General features: G+C 63.4%; 1 protein-coding gene across 1 annotated transcript; it reads right to left on the bottom strand.

Moving 5' to 3' along the window:
* Positions 1-28: 28 nt before the first annotated feature.
* On the bottom strand, positions 29-9,627 carry ZBTB47 (zinc finger and BTB domain containing 47). The gene is given in 7 exon segments (XM_036266805.1): positions 29-460; positions 985-1,129; positions 1,637-1,752; positions 2,842-2,989; positions 4,617-5,738; positions 5,741-6,166; positions 9,574-9,627. Coding segments are annotated over 7 exon segments (2,319 nt in total). The 5' UTR covers positions 9,577-9,627; the 3' UTR covers positions 29-101.
* Positions 9,628-13,789: the final 4,162 nt, after the last annotated feature.

The following is a 13,789-nucleotide window of genomic DNA, read 5'->3' as shown; positions in this document are numbered from 1 at the left end:
GGGGGTGGGGCGGCGGTGCCAGGCCGGTGGGCCCTCCCACAAAGAGGGGCGGGCAGGGGGGTGCCCCCCGTGGCCCGGGCTCCAGGTCGGGCGTGCGTGGGTCAGGGTTGGTTGTCGCTCATCCTCCCGCTGCTGTTGGCAGAGGCGGGGAAGAGTGGCGGCGGGCCGGGCAGGTGCGGCGGGCCGGGCAGGGTCTGGGGCAGCCCGGGCAGCAGCGGCAGCGCGGCCTGCGGCGGGGTGGGGGGCGGGCCGGCCGAGGGGGGGCCGTCGCCGGCCAGCGGGTGGCTGACGCGGAAGCACTTCTCCTTGTGGGCCTTGAGCATGTTGGAGAAGCGGAAGCGCTGGCCGCAGACGTCGCAGGGGTAAGGCTTCTCGCCCGTGTGCGTGCGCCGGTGCCGCTTCATGTTGGGCCGGCTGGTGAAGCTCTTGCCGCAGATCTCGCAGATGTACGGCTTCTCCCCTGGGGTGGGGGAGGGGCGGTGGAGGGGCGGTGGGTGTGCGGGGAGATGCTACACCCCAGCCCAGGGCCGCCCCGGCGCCGGGAACCACAGGGGCGCTCAGCCCTGGCCGCTGCGACCCTCCCCACCCCGGCCGCTTTGCATCAGCCTTGCCCCGCCTGGGAGGCAGGGAGAAGGGCCCCAAGCCTTAGAGGGGTAAACTGAGGCCCTGGCTGGTTTGGCTCAGCGGTTAGAGCGTCGCCCTGCGGTCTGAAGGGTCTCGGATTAGATTCCCAGTCAAGGGCACGTACCTGCGTTGCAGATTTGATTCCCAGTGAGTGCTGGAGGCAACCAATCAGTGTGTTTTTCTTACACTGATGTTTCTCTCCCTCCTTCCCTCCTTCCCTCCCTCCCTCCCTCCCTCCCTCCCTCCCTCCCACTCTAAAATATCAAGGAAAAATATCCTCGGTGAGGATTAAAGAAAAGGATAAACGGAGGTCCAGGGCTGGAAGGGGCAGGCGGTGCCAGGCACCCTGAGCGGCCGTACCTGTGTGCGTCTTCATGTGCTCGTCGAAGTACTGCTTCATGTTGAAGTCCTTGCCGCACCACTGGCACATGAACTGCTTGTGCCCGATGTGGATGCTCATGTGGGAGCGCAGCTGGTACTTGTACTGGAAGCGCTCGCTGCAGTTCTGGGGGTGGGGTGAGGGGCGAGGCCGGGGAGCGGTGTAGGAGCAGAGGTGAAGAACCACGGGGCGCAGGGCCCAGGTGGGAATGGGGTCCAGGAAGTGGGAAAAGGCCACAGAGTGGAGGCAGGCCTTGTGCTTAAAGCCAACTGCCCCCCTCCTTCTTGGTTGTCAGGGCCCCCTCATTGCCCCACCTCCAGCTCCATGCCTCTGCCTGAGATGTTTCTCGGGCCACCTCTCCAGAAAGCCTGTCCCATTGTCCCAGCCCAGGCAGATTCCTACCCGGAATGTGTGAGGTTGGGGTTAGGGGTGGAGTGGCTAGTCGGGTGGCGGGGGCAAGCTGATGACCAGGTAAGAATGGAGTGGGAGGCAAAGGCACAGACATCAGAGGGAGGGCCTCTCTTTCAGAACCCTGTGCCCGACTCCTCCTACCCCCTGGCTGGTAAACAGCTGCTGTCCCTGACCCCTGACCTGCCCTGGGTGGCGCCTGGAGCAGGGGAGAAGTACACTTACCTCACATCGGAAGGGCTTCTCCCCAGAGTGCTGCAGCGAGTGTACCTTGAGAGACATGCTACGTTTGAAGGACTTCCCGCAGGTCTCACAGGTGAAGGGCATGTCCTTGGTGTGAGCTACAGGGCATGCACCATGACTGTCACAGCTCTGGGGGACCCCACCTGCCCTGGGGCCTGCCTCACAGTCTCTGTCCCAGTACCTGGGGCTGCCTCCTAGGCAGGCCTCCTTCCCCGGGGGCTAGGTCTGTCTGCTCTGAAGTCTGGTCAGACAAGCGTAGGGGCCCTTGTGGTTCTTTAGCCTCTGGCCAAGAGAAGTAGCAAAGGCCGCCTTACCCCCCAAAATTTCTGGGAGAGATGGATCCCAACGGGACTAGCCTCAACGCAAAGCTTGGCCCAGCCACTGGCTCCCTGCACGGACTCTGCGGGCCTGTGTCTCCTGCAAGAGGCGGCCAGGAGTGGTGCTGTGCCTCGCTGGTGGAGGGCTTAGCTGCACTGCCCAGAGCCCACCGGCAGGTGAGAAGAACCGGGAGGAAGCAGCTGGAGGCAGGGAGGCCCCGCAGAGCTCAGGGCTGGTGAACCTGAACCCAGGAAGGACCCCCGATCCTGGGCTGCCCAGCATCTCCTGGTTGAGACCTAAACCCCGGGTCTCAGCTCCCAGGAAGTTCACGCTGGAGGCCCCTGTCTGGTGGAAGAGGGAGTAAGGCCCACCTTGGCCACTTTTCCCTGAGCCCAAGTCCATGAGCAGGCAAGGAAGGGAGGGCTGCAGAGATTCAAGACTCCCAGCCAAGCCCACCTAGAGGGCGGGGCCGGCCATGCCAAGGCAGAGGGCTTAGGGTGCCTCCTTACTGTATGCAGGTGCGACCCTAGGGGAAAGGTTGCATTCAGAAGGGCATGAAGTCCTGTGAGGGCCCGATGGTGAGAACGAATCAGAGGCACAGTTGTTGTCAAAGTGAGACAGGGCCTGTGCCATCTGGATTCTGGTCTCCACCTGCCATCATGTCCAGGAGTTCTTGTGCAGTGTGCGACCTGCCCAACTGAACATGACAGCCCTGGCCCCAGGGCCTCCCTGCCACTGCAGCCAGCTGCCCAGGCCTGCCTGCCGAGACCTCTCACCCCCTCACACTGCCCTTGGAGGTGGTCCTTCCCAGCACACCGACAGCTGGCCGGCTCCGTCCTCAGGCTCCATCCCCCATGGCCTAGACTCACCCACCATGTGCTTGCGCACGTGGGCCATGGTGTAGAACTTCTTCTCGCAGATCTCACACGAGAACTTCTTCTCTGCGTAGCCATGCACGATCTTGTTGTGCTCGTGGAGGGACCACAGCTTCTTAAAAGCTTTGCCGCATGTCACGCACTGTGGGGTGAGAGGACGTTAGGCCTGGTCTGGGCCTCACTGTCCTCACCTGAACTGTGCTGGAGAGAGAGCCCTTGAGTCCAAGGACCAGCCAGGTCTGATGTTCTGGGAATTGGGGATGGTACCTCCCCGAACACCCACCCACTACCCAGGGCTGGAGCCTGGCCCCGCTTCCTCCTTGCACTTGACGAGGGCCAGGGGTCACCTCCTCCAGGAGGGCCCTCCTCCATACTCATTTCCACAAGGCATCTCTCTGTAGAGGGGGGACACATGGCTGGCTGAGGGGCCACAGTGGATGTGGAGAAGCCCTTCTCAGGTAACAGGTCCGGGCAGAGTTGGGGCACTGTCTCTTGTCTCTGCTGCCTCCCCTGCTGGGACCCATGCCCTGACACCGTGGAGATCACCAAGGAGATAGGTCTCCCAGGGCTGGCTGGGGGCAGGGGTGCTGTAGGAGGTACCAGGTCCCATCAGGCAGAGCAGGGTGGTGCGAACCTTAAGGTCATACTCTCCTCCTCCTCTCCCCCTGGGCCCTGTCCTGCCCATCCCTGCAGGACACTTCCGAGCCCTGGAGGCAAGGCCAGGCTCGAGCAGAAACTGGGTCAGGTTGGTCAGGTTGCCCAGGTCAGAAGGAGCATCAGTGTCTTTCCCCTTCAGAAGGGAGGCTCAAGTGTGTGGCAGGTGGAGAGTCAAAGAGCAGCCCAGCAGGCAGGCAAGTGGGAACAGGTACGCGAGGGTGGGGCAGGAGACCAGGTCACCCCCAGGTAACACTTTCTCCACAGGGCACTGCAATTAGCAATTAGTTCAGGCAATTAGCACCTGCCTACCTGCTGCCCTCACCTCACCACCTCTCCGCCACAAAGGTAAAAACCAGCCTGGCTGGCCCTGCGCTGCCCACATCCTGAGAGGCCAGACTGGCACAGACTCAGGCTGGCCCAAGGCCTGGCAGCCAGCCGAGTTTCCCTGCTTGGTCCCCGCAGCCCCTGCTCTTCCCAAATTTCTCATCCAGTCCCTCTTCCCCAGACCCAGGCCAGCTGGCATCTCCAAAGAGCTGAATGCAGGGACTCCTTCCTGCCCAGCAGCCCCTTACTCAGCCTGCGGCAAGTGGAAAGCAGCGCCCCCCTCTGGGTCCTCTCCTCCTCCCGTCATCTGGTGCTTCGGTGCCCTGCCAGTCTGTGAGACTATACACCGCGGTCCCGCTGGCCTTCGGACAGCGTAAGCATTTGCTAAAACACTGACTCATCCCTCCTCACAGCTGGCTGTCCCCGGTCTCCGGTGCTCAGGCAAGTCTTCCTCTCACCCTCCAAGTCCATGTTCCCTTGCCCCTCTGGCCAAGGGGACTGTCTGTCCCGATACTATCTGCAAGTCTTTCTACATGTCAAAGCCCAGCACGTCTCTACGTGTCTCCTCCAGAAGCTCTTGTTCTCACCAACCTGGGCCTGGTGCTGGGCCTGTCCTGCTCTCCAGGAGGCTGAGTCTGGTCTCCCCAGACTGTCTGGGCAACGAGGCGGCAGGGCCCTGGGCGCCCAGGGCCCAAGTGTGGCCTGGCCCAGCCTGGTGGGCCAGGTGGCCCAGCTGGCCTGCGGCCCTGCCCTGCCCGTCCAGCCCGCGCAGCCGCCCTGAGGCCCACCTGGATGTTCCGTTCACAGTCTGTCTGCCGGTGCAGCAGCAGCTCGCTCTCCAGCAGGAAGCGCTTGCCACACTGGTCGCAGATCTGCATGCGGCTGTGGGTCACGTTCATGTGTTTCTCCAGGTACCAGCGGTTGTTGAAAACACGCGGGCACTTCTGGCACGGGTGGTGCTGCTTCTCCTCCAACTTCACCTTGGCTCCCAACCCGTCTGTGGCCTGGGGCCCTCGAGCGGGTGCGGGGGCTGCTCCGGGGGGCTGCTTTGGCCTCTTTCCACCACGCTGCCCAGCCTCCTCGGGCTCAGGCGGGGCCCGGCGCCGGGCGTTCTCCCGGGATCGCGTGGCCATGCGGCTGTGGGGAGGGGGCTCTGCCCGGCTGCCCCTGCGCCCCGCTGGCCCCTGTCTGGCCCCCACCTCCCCCTCCTCCTCTTCCTCCTCCTCCTCTGAGCTCTCTTGATCCTGCTCACTGTGTCCTTCTTCCTCCTCCTCCTCCTCCTCCTCCTCCTGTTCACTGTGCCCTTCCTCCTCCTCGTCCTCCTCTCCCTGACTGCCACCTTCCTCTTCCTCCTCCTCCTCCCCTCCACTGCCACCCCCCTCCTCTTCTTCCTCCTCCTCTTCCTCCTCCTCCTCCTCCTCATCCTCTGAGTGTCTTTGCAGCGCATCCTCCCGGCCCAGCACCATGGTGGCCGGGCCCGAGGCAGCACCCGGCTTGCCCTCGGGTGTGGTGGACACGTGCAGTGTCTGGTTGTTGAGGTTCACCTCCACGATGATCTGGGACTGCTCCTGGCGGCTGTAGGTACCAGATCCCCCAAGCTCTTCCTCCAGCTCTTCCCCCCCCTCCAGCTTGCACAAGCTGGCCGGGGGCCCACCGGACTCCTCCACACCACCCTCCTTCTCCTCCTTGAAGAAGGGCTGAGCTGGCCCAAGGGTGGCAGGCACTGTGCCACCTGCAGTCCCTGCCCCGTCCTCGACGCGCACGGAGTAGGGGTCAGGGCCCTCTCGGGCGTAGATCTTGGGCAGTCCCGGGGTGTCGGCCTCCTGCTTGATGTCGCAGTAGTAGGGTGGCGAGGCTGGGGTGCAGCTGGCGGCCGGCTGGGCCAGGGCCACAGCGCTGGGGCCGGGGGGGGGCCCAGGGAGCGAGCGTCTAGCAGCTCCTGGCAGGACGCCGCGATGTCGGCCATCTGCAGCAGCGAGGCGGCACTGAGCACCTCGTGGACGTTGGCTGCGTTGACCAGCAGCTTGGACGTGTAGATGAAGTTGAGGATCTGCTGCAGGCCACCAGGCGCCAGTGCCTCCAGGGACAGCTCCACGCGCTGCAACTGCTTGTTCTGGGTGAAGAGCGAGTGGAAGAACTGACTGTAGGCGGCCAGCACGCCCTTGTGCGCTGGGAAGACGCTGCGCTGGGGCACCAGCACCAGGTCCACGTCGCAGAGGTCAGGTTGGAAGAGGCGCTGCTCATTCAGACGGCCCATCAAGCAGGCGAAGTGCAGAGCCACGTCCTCCACCAGCGAGAACTCGGCCGCCGGTGAGTCGGTTGTCTTCTCAACCAGCAACTGCAGCGCAGAGGACACAGGTCAGGTCAAGGCCAGCAGGGTCCCCGTGGCACCCACTGTCCCGGAGGCAGCCCACCCATCACTCCTGGCTCCACATTGCAGACAAGGAGCCAAAGCTCCAGCATGGGAGAGGAGGAAAAAACCAGGATGCAAGCTCGAGTCAGCTGCCCCTCAGAGCTCGAACTCTGACCACGGCTTTCTGAGGCCAAGGATCAGTTCACTTTTCTGGGCCTCCAGCTCTTCCTCTGTGAAACAGGAAGTCATCGGGGAAGGGAAAAGGAAGAGAGGGACTAGGGTGACAGCTGTCCAGGTGTGCCAGGGACCTGCGGGTTTCCTGGGATGTGGGACTTTTCAGTGCTAAAACTAGGGCCATCGTGGGCAAACCAGGATTGGGGGTCACCCAGCAGGGACACAGGCATTCCTGAGCTCCGTGGGTTCTCTCACTCGTACAAATAGAACCAAGCCTGGCTCACCCCAGACACCCAAAAAGAGAAGTCAGGCTCACTCACTCACTGCCCAGCCTCTGGCTACTGTACCCCTGGGAGTGGCCCCCGAGGGAACCCTTCACCTCACCAACAGCGGGCCTTGCCGGGGCTGAGTGCCGCAGAGGTAAAACCTTCTGTGAAGAAATCCATGCCTAGGGCCTGGGACTTCTCCCCACCGGTCCTGGTGGCCTGCTAGAGGAGGCTAGTGAGATCCAGCCAACCCCTTATTAAGGCCTGGCCTTCTGCACCTCCCCCTCATACGGGGGTTCTGTGGGGGTGTTGGCCCCAAGGCCTGCCCCAGACCGCTGGCCAGGTATGGTCCAGGGCCAGAGGTTCTGAGATGGCCCCATCTTGGAAGGCCACCATCTGGGGCCGCTGCAGTCTCGGGGGGCCCTTGAAGTTTGACGGTCGGATTGTCAAGCCCTTGCACCACATCTAGCGCCTGTGAACTGCTACAGTGGGGACTGGCTGCATCCTTCCCGGCTCCACCAGTGACCTCCCCTCAGGTGGGCAGCACAGACAGGCTGCCCAGTCCCTTGTATGGGTCCAGCGCACAGCAGATGCTCAACTAATATCTGCTGGCTACCTGCCTGGCTGGACCAGCCCCGTATGTTCCAGGTTCCGGCCCTCCCCAGGCCTGTCCAGCCGGGTCAGAGCACCCTCTGTTTGAGAACCCTGTCCCACTGCCACAAAGCGATCAGCTCCCCTCCCCCAAGCACCTCCATGGAGGCCCTGGGATGAAACCCGGGTCCCATCCATCCACAGCTCACCTCTAGCCCCCTTGCCAGTCCTTCCGCTGCTGGGGCAGCAGAGGGTGGGCCTAGACTGGGCAGGGAGATGTGTGAGAGGTGACTGTTCTCAATTTCTTAGTCATCTGAATAATGGGCCTCAGAATGGGCCTCAAGCTGCTACCAGGGACAACCTGCCCTGGGCCCCCCCCTTCACACCCAGCAGCCCAGGGCAGCACTCGGCACTCACGCACTCAGAGCCCACTCTGGCAAGGCCCTTGGCCACGGACACCATCTTCCTCAAGTTCTCCTACGTGCCTCCTGTCCCCAGCTGAGAAGCCACCCATCTGCCCCTCTGTCTTAGAGCTGCCTGGCCAATCTAACTGGGATGGGGTGCCAAGCCCCTCTCAGTCCCCTCCCAGGACTCAGTCTGATTCATCTCCTGGGACCAACTCCTACTGCACAGATGGGGAAACTGAGGCTCTGGATGGGAGCGTCTCAAAGTGAGCAGGAGCAGAGCCCCTGGCCTCCCACCTTGCCTAGGCTGCCTTCCCTGCTGGGCGGGACACTGCAGCATGTAGACAGAGTTCTTGACCTTGAATGACTTAAAACACCGGAAGAGGCATCTGGAGACCCTCCCTCCAGGGGACCAGCTGTGCTTCCTCAGACTCCCCCACAACCTCCTCCCCAGAGCTGCTGCTATCTGTAGGTGAGAGGTCAGGGAACAACATGAATAGTAACAGGGGCTCCTTAGGGGCTCCAGTGGCCAGAGAGTGGCAGAGACAGTGACTTGGATAAAGGCTCGTCAAAGCCAGGCCCATTGTGGGGAGCCCATCCAGGCCACTAGGCCCCTGTCCACCTGCTCCCCCTTCACAGAGTGCCCACCAGTGTCTGCTTGCCATGGGGAAAGGGCAGTGCCCAATCTTCCTGTGTGCAGGGCCAGACCCAGGGCCCAGGCAATGCCTGGCCAGGGCCCTCTGGCTTCAGCAGAGGAGGAGGGGTTAGCCTGGTGGGTAGTGCTGCCCCAAAGACTCCATTCACCAGGCAGTACCCCCGCCAAGCCAGCACCATCCTTGTCTCCCGAGGGGCCAGGAACCTCAGGGCCAGGCGCTGTGACTGGACCTCTTTGAAAAGGCACACAGATGCAGCCTGAGTCCATAACTGGCAGCCCTTCAGCAGGACACAGCTGCCCCCTAGGCTGGCACCTTCCACACAGGGCCCACCAGCTGTGCCGCCTCCCCAGCCAGATGTGCCCGTTCCCCGAAGCTGCAGATGCCCCTCCCCATCTGGCTGTGCCAGCTGCAGCTACACACTCCACCCCCGAGGCCAAGCCAGCCTGGCTAAGATGCAGGACTAGAGGAGTGGGCAGGTTCTCCTGCAGCCAGGGGGTTTCATACCCTCAAACTCCTGCCCCCAAGTCAGGCTGGGGGGAAGCCAGGTGCCAGGAAAATCTGACCAGGTGCTCTCCTAGGTCAGAGCTTGTACACCTGAGGGATACCCTGCCTCATGGCCAGGAAGCCACTGCCTTCCTAACCTGCCCCAGCGCCTTCCTGGAGGCCCTAAGTGAAACCAGGGCTCCATCGGCACCCCTTACCCCCACGCCAATCTTTCCATGGCCCGGCTGTAGTGGGTGGGCCCAATCGGAGCAAGGGGCACAGGCTCAGGACTTCCAGGCCCCTCCTTTTGGAGAGGGGGTTGTCTATTCCATCTCCTCTGCTTATGCCTCCCTCCTTCCCGGGAAACAGGCCCAGAGAGGGCGGGAGACCGGCCCAAGGTCACACAGGAGTTTGACGGCCCCCAGCACACCCCGTTTGGCCCAGGCACCCCGAATCCCCAGGCAGGGCGGCTCCAGCGCCCACGTGGCTTAAGGCCCAGGCGGGAATCCGACCTCCCCACTTCCCCCCATCACCCAGTCTGAGGGCGGCGCTCTCCGGACTCAGGGAAGCGCCCCCCTCCGCCAGTGCCCAGCAAGACCTCCGCCTCTCGCGCCCAGGCCCCCACCCCAGGAATTTAACCCCCTCCCTGCCGAGCGCCGCATTCCAGGCCCACGGGGACCCAGGAAAAGCGGGTCGGGGAGCCCTGGCGAGGGGGCAGAGCCCTCCAACCTCCACCGCCTGCCAGCGGGCCGTGCGCTCGGGAGGGCAGAGCGGGCAGGTGGGCGGATAAGCGGGGGGACAGGCAGGGCCTTGCGTACCATGGTGCCGTGGCGCTGGGGGCTCACAGGGCCCCGCGGGATCGCGCTGCCCCCGGCGGCCGGGCCGGGGCCGCTCCATGAAGCGCCGCGCTGGGGGCCGCCCCCGCGCAGGGCCCCGCGACCATGGCCCCCGGGGGCGCGGCCGGGCGGGCGGAGGCGCAGGGCCGCGGCGAGTCCAGCCGCCGAGCAGCTGCGGCCCCAGAGCCTCGGGCGCGGCGGGCGGGGGGCGCGGGGCGCCGATTGGAGCCCGCGCGTCAGCTGGGGCCGCCGTCTGGACGCTTAAAGGGCCAGGCCGCCCTGCGTGCCGGCTGAGGGCGCGGACACGCGTGGTGTACGCCGTCCCGGAGCTGCCCGCTCTGCCTCGGGCCGCCGGGGCCCGCAGCCAGGCCCCGCGCCTCCCATCCTAGCGGGTGGGCTCTGGCCTCACTCTCCCGCGCTGAGCCCCCTTCCTGCGCCGGGAAGTTCGTCCGGGAGTCTAACCTCGGTGCCCTCCAGCTGCGCCACAGAGGCGGGGTCGGCGGAGGAGGCGGCCCCGAGATCAAGAGGCTGGGCGTGCCCGCCCCCGCAACCAGCTGCAGAAAGCTCCCACCTGCTCCCCTGAGCGATCCCACATTGAGGAACAGAACCGGCACCCCAGCCGGCTCATCGCCCCCACCCTCTGGCCTGGGCTGCTCTAATCCGAGGGTGAGTCTGGGATCCCCAACGGGCCGGGCCCCTTACCCCATCCCAGGGCAGCCCAGGGCTCATTTTGTTCTATGCCTCCAGGACTTGGCTCTCTGGCCGACCTGTACCTACCCGGCGGCCTCCTCCGGCTGCACAGCTCCACCTAGGTCAGGAGAGAGCAACAACCGGACCCCAGCTGTAGTGATCAAACCCTTTAACGTGAGCGGCCCAGGACCCGGTGGAGAGACAAGAGGAGTGAGGTCCAGAGGCCCCGGCCCCCCTGTGCCCCCAGCCCCCCTGTGACCTGACGGCTGCTCAGTAGCCTCCTTGCTCAGCCTCTGCTGGGGAGATGCAGCCAGGCCTGCGGAATGCTGCTCTGGCATGGACACCAGTGGGGGCAGGGGGCTGGCGGGGCTGGCAGGAGCCTACAAAGGAATGCTGCCAGGCTGAGCAGGCAGCAGAGTGCAGACCACAGGGCGCTGGGCCTGGCAGGACCCAGATGGTGTCTGGGCCACCACTGTGGAGAGGGGACCTCTGCGGGTCGCTCATGTGGCCGTCATCATTCAAATGTACCACCCCCACCTCACCCCAAGTTGACTGCTGCCCCACATTCCATCACCCTCTTGTTGCCCCCTCCTGACAGTACCACCCAGTCTCCCACCCCTCCCCCCACACACACGCGCTTGTGCTTACGCACCAGCCCGTGCCCAGCTGCAGCAGTGTCCATTTGCGTATGCACCTTACTCATAGGTGGGCAGGGACTCTGGGGCCTGTTCAGAGTAACTTGGCTCTGGGTGCCAAGGGAAAATGGAGCAGAAGCCAAGATCCCAGGCAGGCACCATCCTGTAGTCTGATGGTCTGTCACACAAGATTGTATGGGCCTCCCCTAAGACCAGAATGGGGAGGCTCTTATGACGAGGGCATCCCAGAGCCCGGGAGAAAACACCTTGAGGGCAAAGATGTGGGTGACTAAAAAGTGCCAAGAGGAAGGGGAGGGAGGAATGCACACAGCCGGATGGAGGGTCAGGAGAGACCTGGTGGGAAAAGAGAGGGGGAGAGAGGAAGGGGCACAGATGGGCACGTGTCCCCAGAGGCAGTCACTGCAAACATTTTGCACTTCTGTGGTCCTGGTAGGTGCATAAAGGCCGGCTCAGCTCCCAGAGGTCTCAGGCAAAGGCCAGACCACACCAGCTTTCATGCAACACTAGCCCATCAGCTTCTGCCTTTTCCCTCCCAACCCATTTCCTCATCTGACTCAGTGGGTCCCAGCGCCAGCCTGGGAGGTGGCAAGGGAGGGATCATGTAGCCTTTGGTTGGATAAAAACAGCGAGGCCCAGAGCAGAACAAATCACACAGCCAGGCACCAGTATCAGGAGCCAAGGAAAGGGGAGGCTGGGCAAGGTGTCCTCCCCCACGGCTGGGAGGAGCCTGGCAGAGAAGACCAGGAACACTCCTGGGCCCACTTCCCAGTCATGGCTTGGCAGGCCAGCGTGACCAAGGTAGGGCTGCTGGCCCCTCTGGGATTGGCCTTGGTTGCAGCAATCAAGCCGAAGGAGGGGCAAGAGGTTGGGTGAAAAGGGAGGGAATGAGGCGGGGTGTTCCGTCTCCATGAAGACCCCAGCAGTTCCCCTTGCTTCTCTGGCCCCTGCCCATCTGGGGGAGCCCGGGCAGAGCCTGAGCCCTGTGAGAGGCTATTGGCACTTGGGTCACACTAGAACTGGAAGGGAGAGGCTGCGTGAGGAGCTTCGCCTGGTGGCTCCCATGGGGCTGCTCAGAGCTGAGGCCCAGGTCGAATGGACATGAGCTAGAGCAGAGGGAGAGGAAGGGCACTCCAGGCCGAGAACACCGGCAAAGGCCAGGAGGCAGGTTAGCATCTGCAGGGGCCTAGCGGTGATTTGACGCCATGGAGTCCAAACGTTTGTCGGGCAGGAGTGTCTGGCCCGATGAAGACAGGCAGCTTTGCCCTCTGGACCATGGCAAGGGCCATGCCATGGGCGCTTCACCTCAGGCCCAGTCAAGGCAGGCTTTCTGGAGGGTGGGGTGAGACTGGGTTGCTGGGGAGGGGGATCGTGGGCCAGAATGGCATGCCCCAGTGGGGAGCCAGGAGTTTATGGGGATGAGGGCTTGAGGAGCGAATACTGGGGGCTGGGGGCTGGTGAGATCAGCAGCCACGCCCCCGCCTCTAAGGCCAAGTCAGGTTATCTCACAACATCCCTTAGTCCCAAGTTTCTCCCATGTTGGGGAGGAGGAACAGACCCAAACAAGCGCCTCCCAGGCTCAGAAACGAGACTCACCCCTACTGAACCTGGAAAGACCAGGCCAGGGCGGGGGTGTGTGTGTCTGTGCTCAGCCTCCCTGGGGAGCCTGGAGCAGTGTAGCTGCTGCGGCTGAGGTGAGGGAAGGAGGGAGCAGAGTGGCCATTTGGGCTGGCGCCTCAGCCCAGTTCATCCAGGGCCTCCTGCAACTGAAACCTACCACCAGGCCAGATTCCCTGAGAAGGGATCTCACTGGCCGCGATGCCTTTGGCCTAATTTGGTTTTATTTTGAAGACATAAAGGACCCCGAAGAGCAGCTATTCTGTGGCAGGCCTTAAGGGTTTTGGCCCAGAGCCAGACTGCCTGGGTTCAAGTTCTGTCACTTTTAAAAGTTGGGTAACTAGAGAAATCGCTTGGCTTTTATAACTCAGCTCCTCTGAAGAATGGGGATACTAAGGCCTCCTCCCTCCTAGACCTGCTAAGGATTCAGTGCTTAGAACCAAGCACAGGGCCAAGGGGTTCAGGGACGCTGGCCCCTGGGCTTGCCTCCAGGAGGGGAGGAGGCCCGCGGTTTCACGTGGAGGGCCAGGCTCAATCATTAACGAAGCCTGGGGTCCCTTGACCCCACCGGTGGGAGAGGATCCTGGATGCAGCTAGGGAGGCCTCGAATGCCAAGGCCATGACGTCTGTGCTGCGGGAGGGATCTGGGAGGGAACAGCAACCTGCTGGTTTGAATTAGGGCCCCACCCCCAGCAGCTGTAGCCTTTAATGCCAAGCTCAGTGGAGGCAGAACATAAGCCACCCCCCTCCAGCTCCACACCCGGAGAACTAGGCTCCCCCACCCAGCAGGGCCCAGGTCAGCTGGGATTTCCCTGCCCCGCTGGGAGCTTTCCAGTTCACCAGGAGGAGGTATGGGCAAGGAGGCATTGCCCCTTTCAACGGAAATCTTTCAAGACCATCCCAGCCTCCTGCCCCTTTGTGCAGCTCTGCTTGCCTGTCTGCCTCGGGCACGGACTGGAGCTGCCCCGTCTGTCCTGGGGCAAACAGGTACCACCTCTCAGGGCACGGCGCCTGCAGGCCGCCTTCACAGCATCACCGAACTTCTCCCTGCCGAGCGAGCGGGGTCCTCTAGGCACCCTTCCCAGCTCCTTCCATCACGAGTTTCTCAGGGACTTCAGGCTCTGGCCTGTCACCACGGGCGGCAGCAGTCAACGGCCTCCTTCTTCCAGACCCCTCACCTGGCCGCAGAGCCTAACGTGCAGGCTGCTCACTGAGCAGGACCTCGGTCCCCTCCAGAC

The sequence above is a fragment of the Molossus molossus genome, unplaced genomic scaffold (assembly GCF_014108415.1).
Source record: "Molossus molossus isolate mMolMol1 unplaced genomic scaffold, mMolMol1.p scaffold_m16_p_18, whole genome shotgun sequence".
Lineage (NCBI taxonomy): Eukaryota > Metazoa > Chordata > Mammalia > Chiroptera > Molossidae > Molossus > Molossus molossus.
This window is presented reverse-complemented; position numbering and strand designations above follow the sequence as displayed.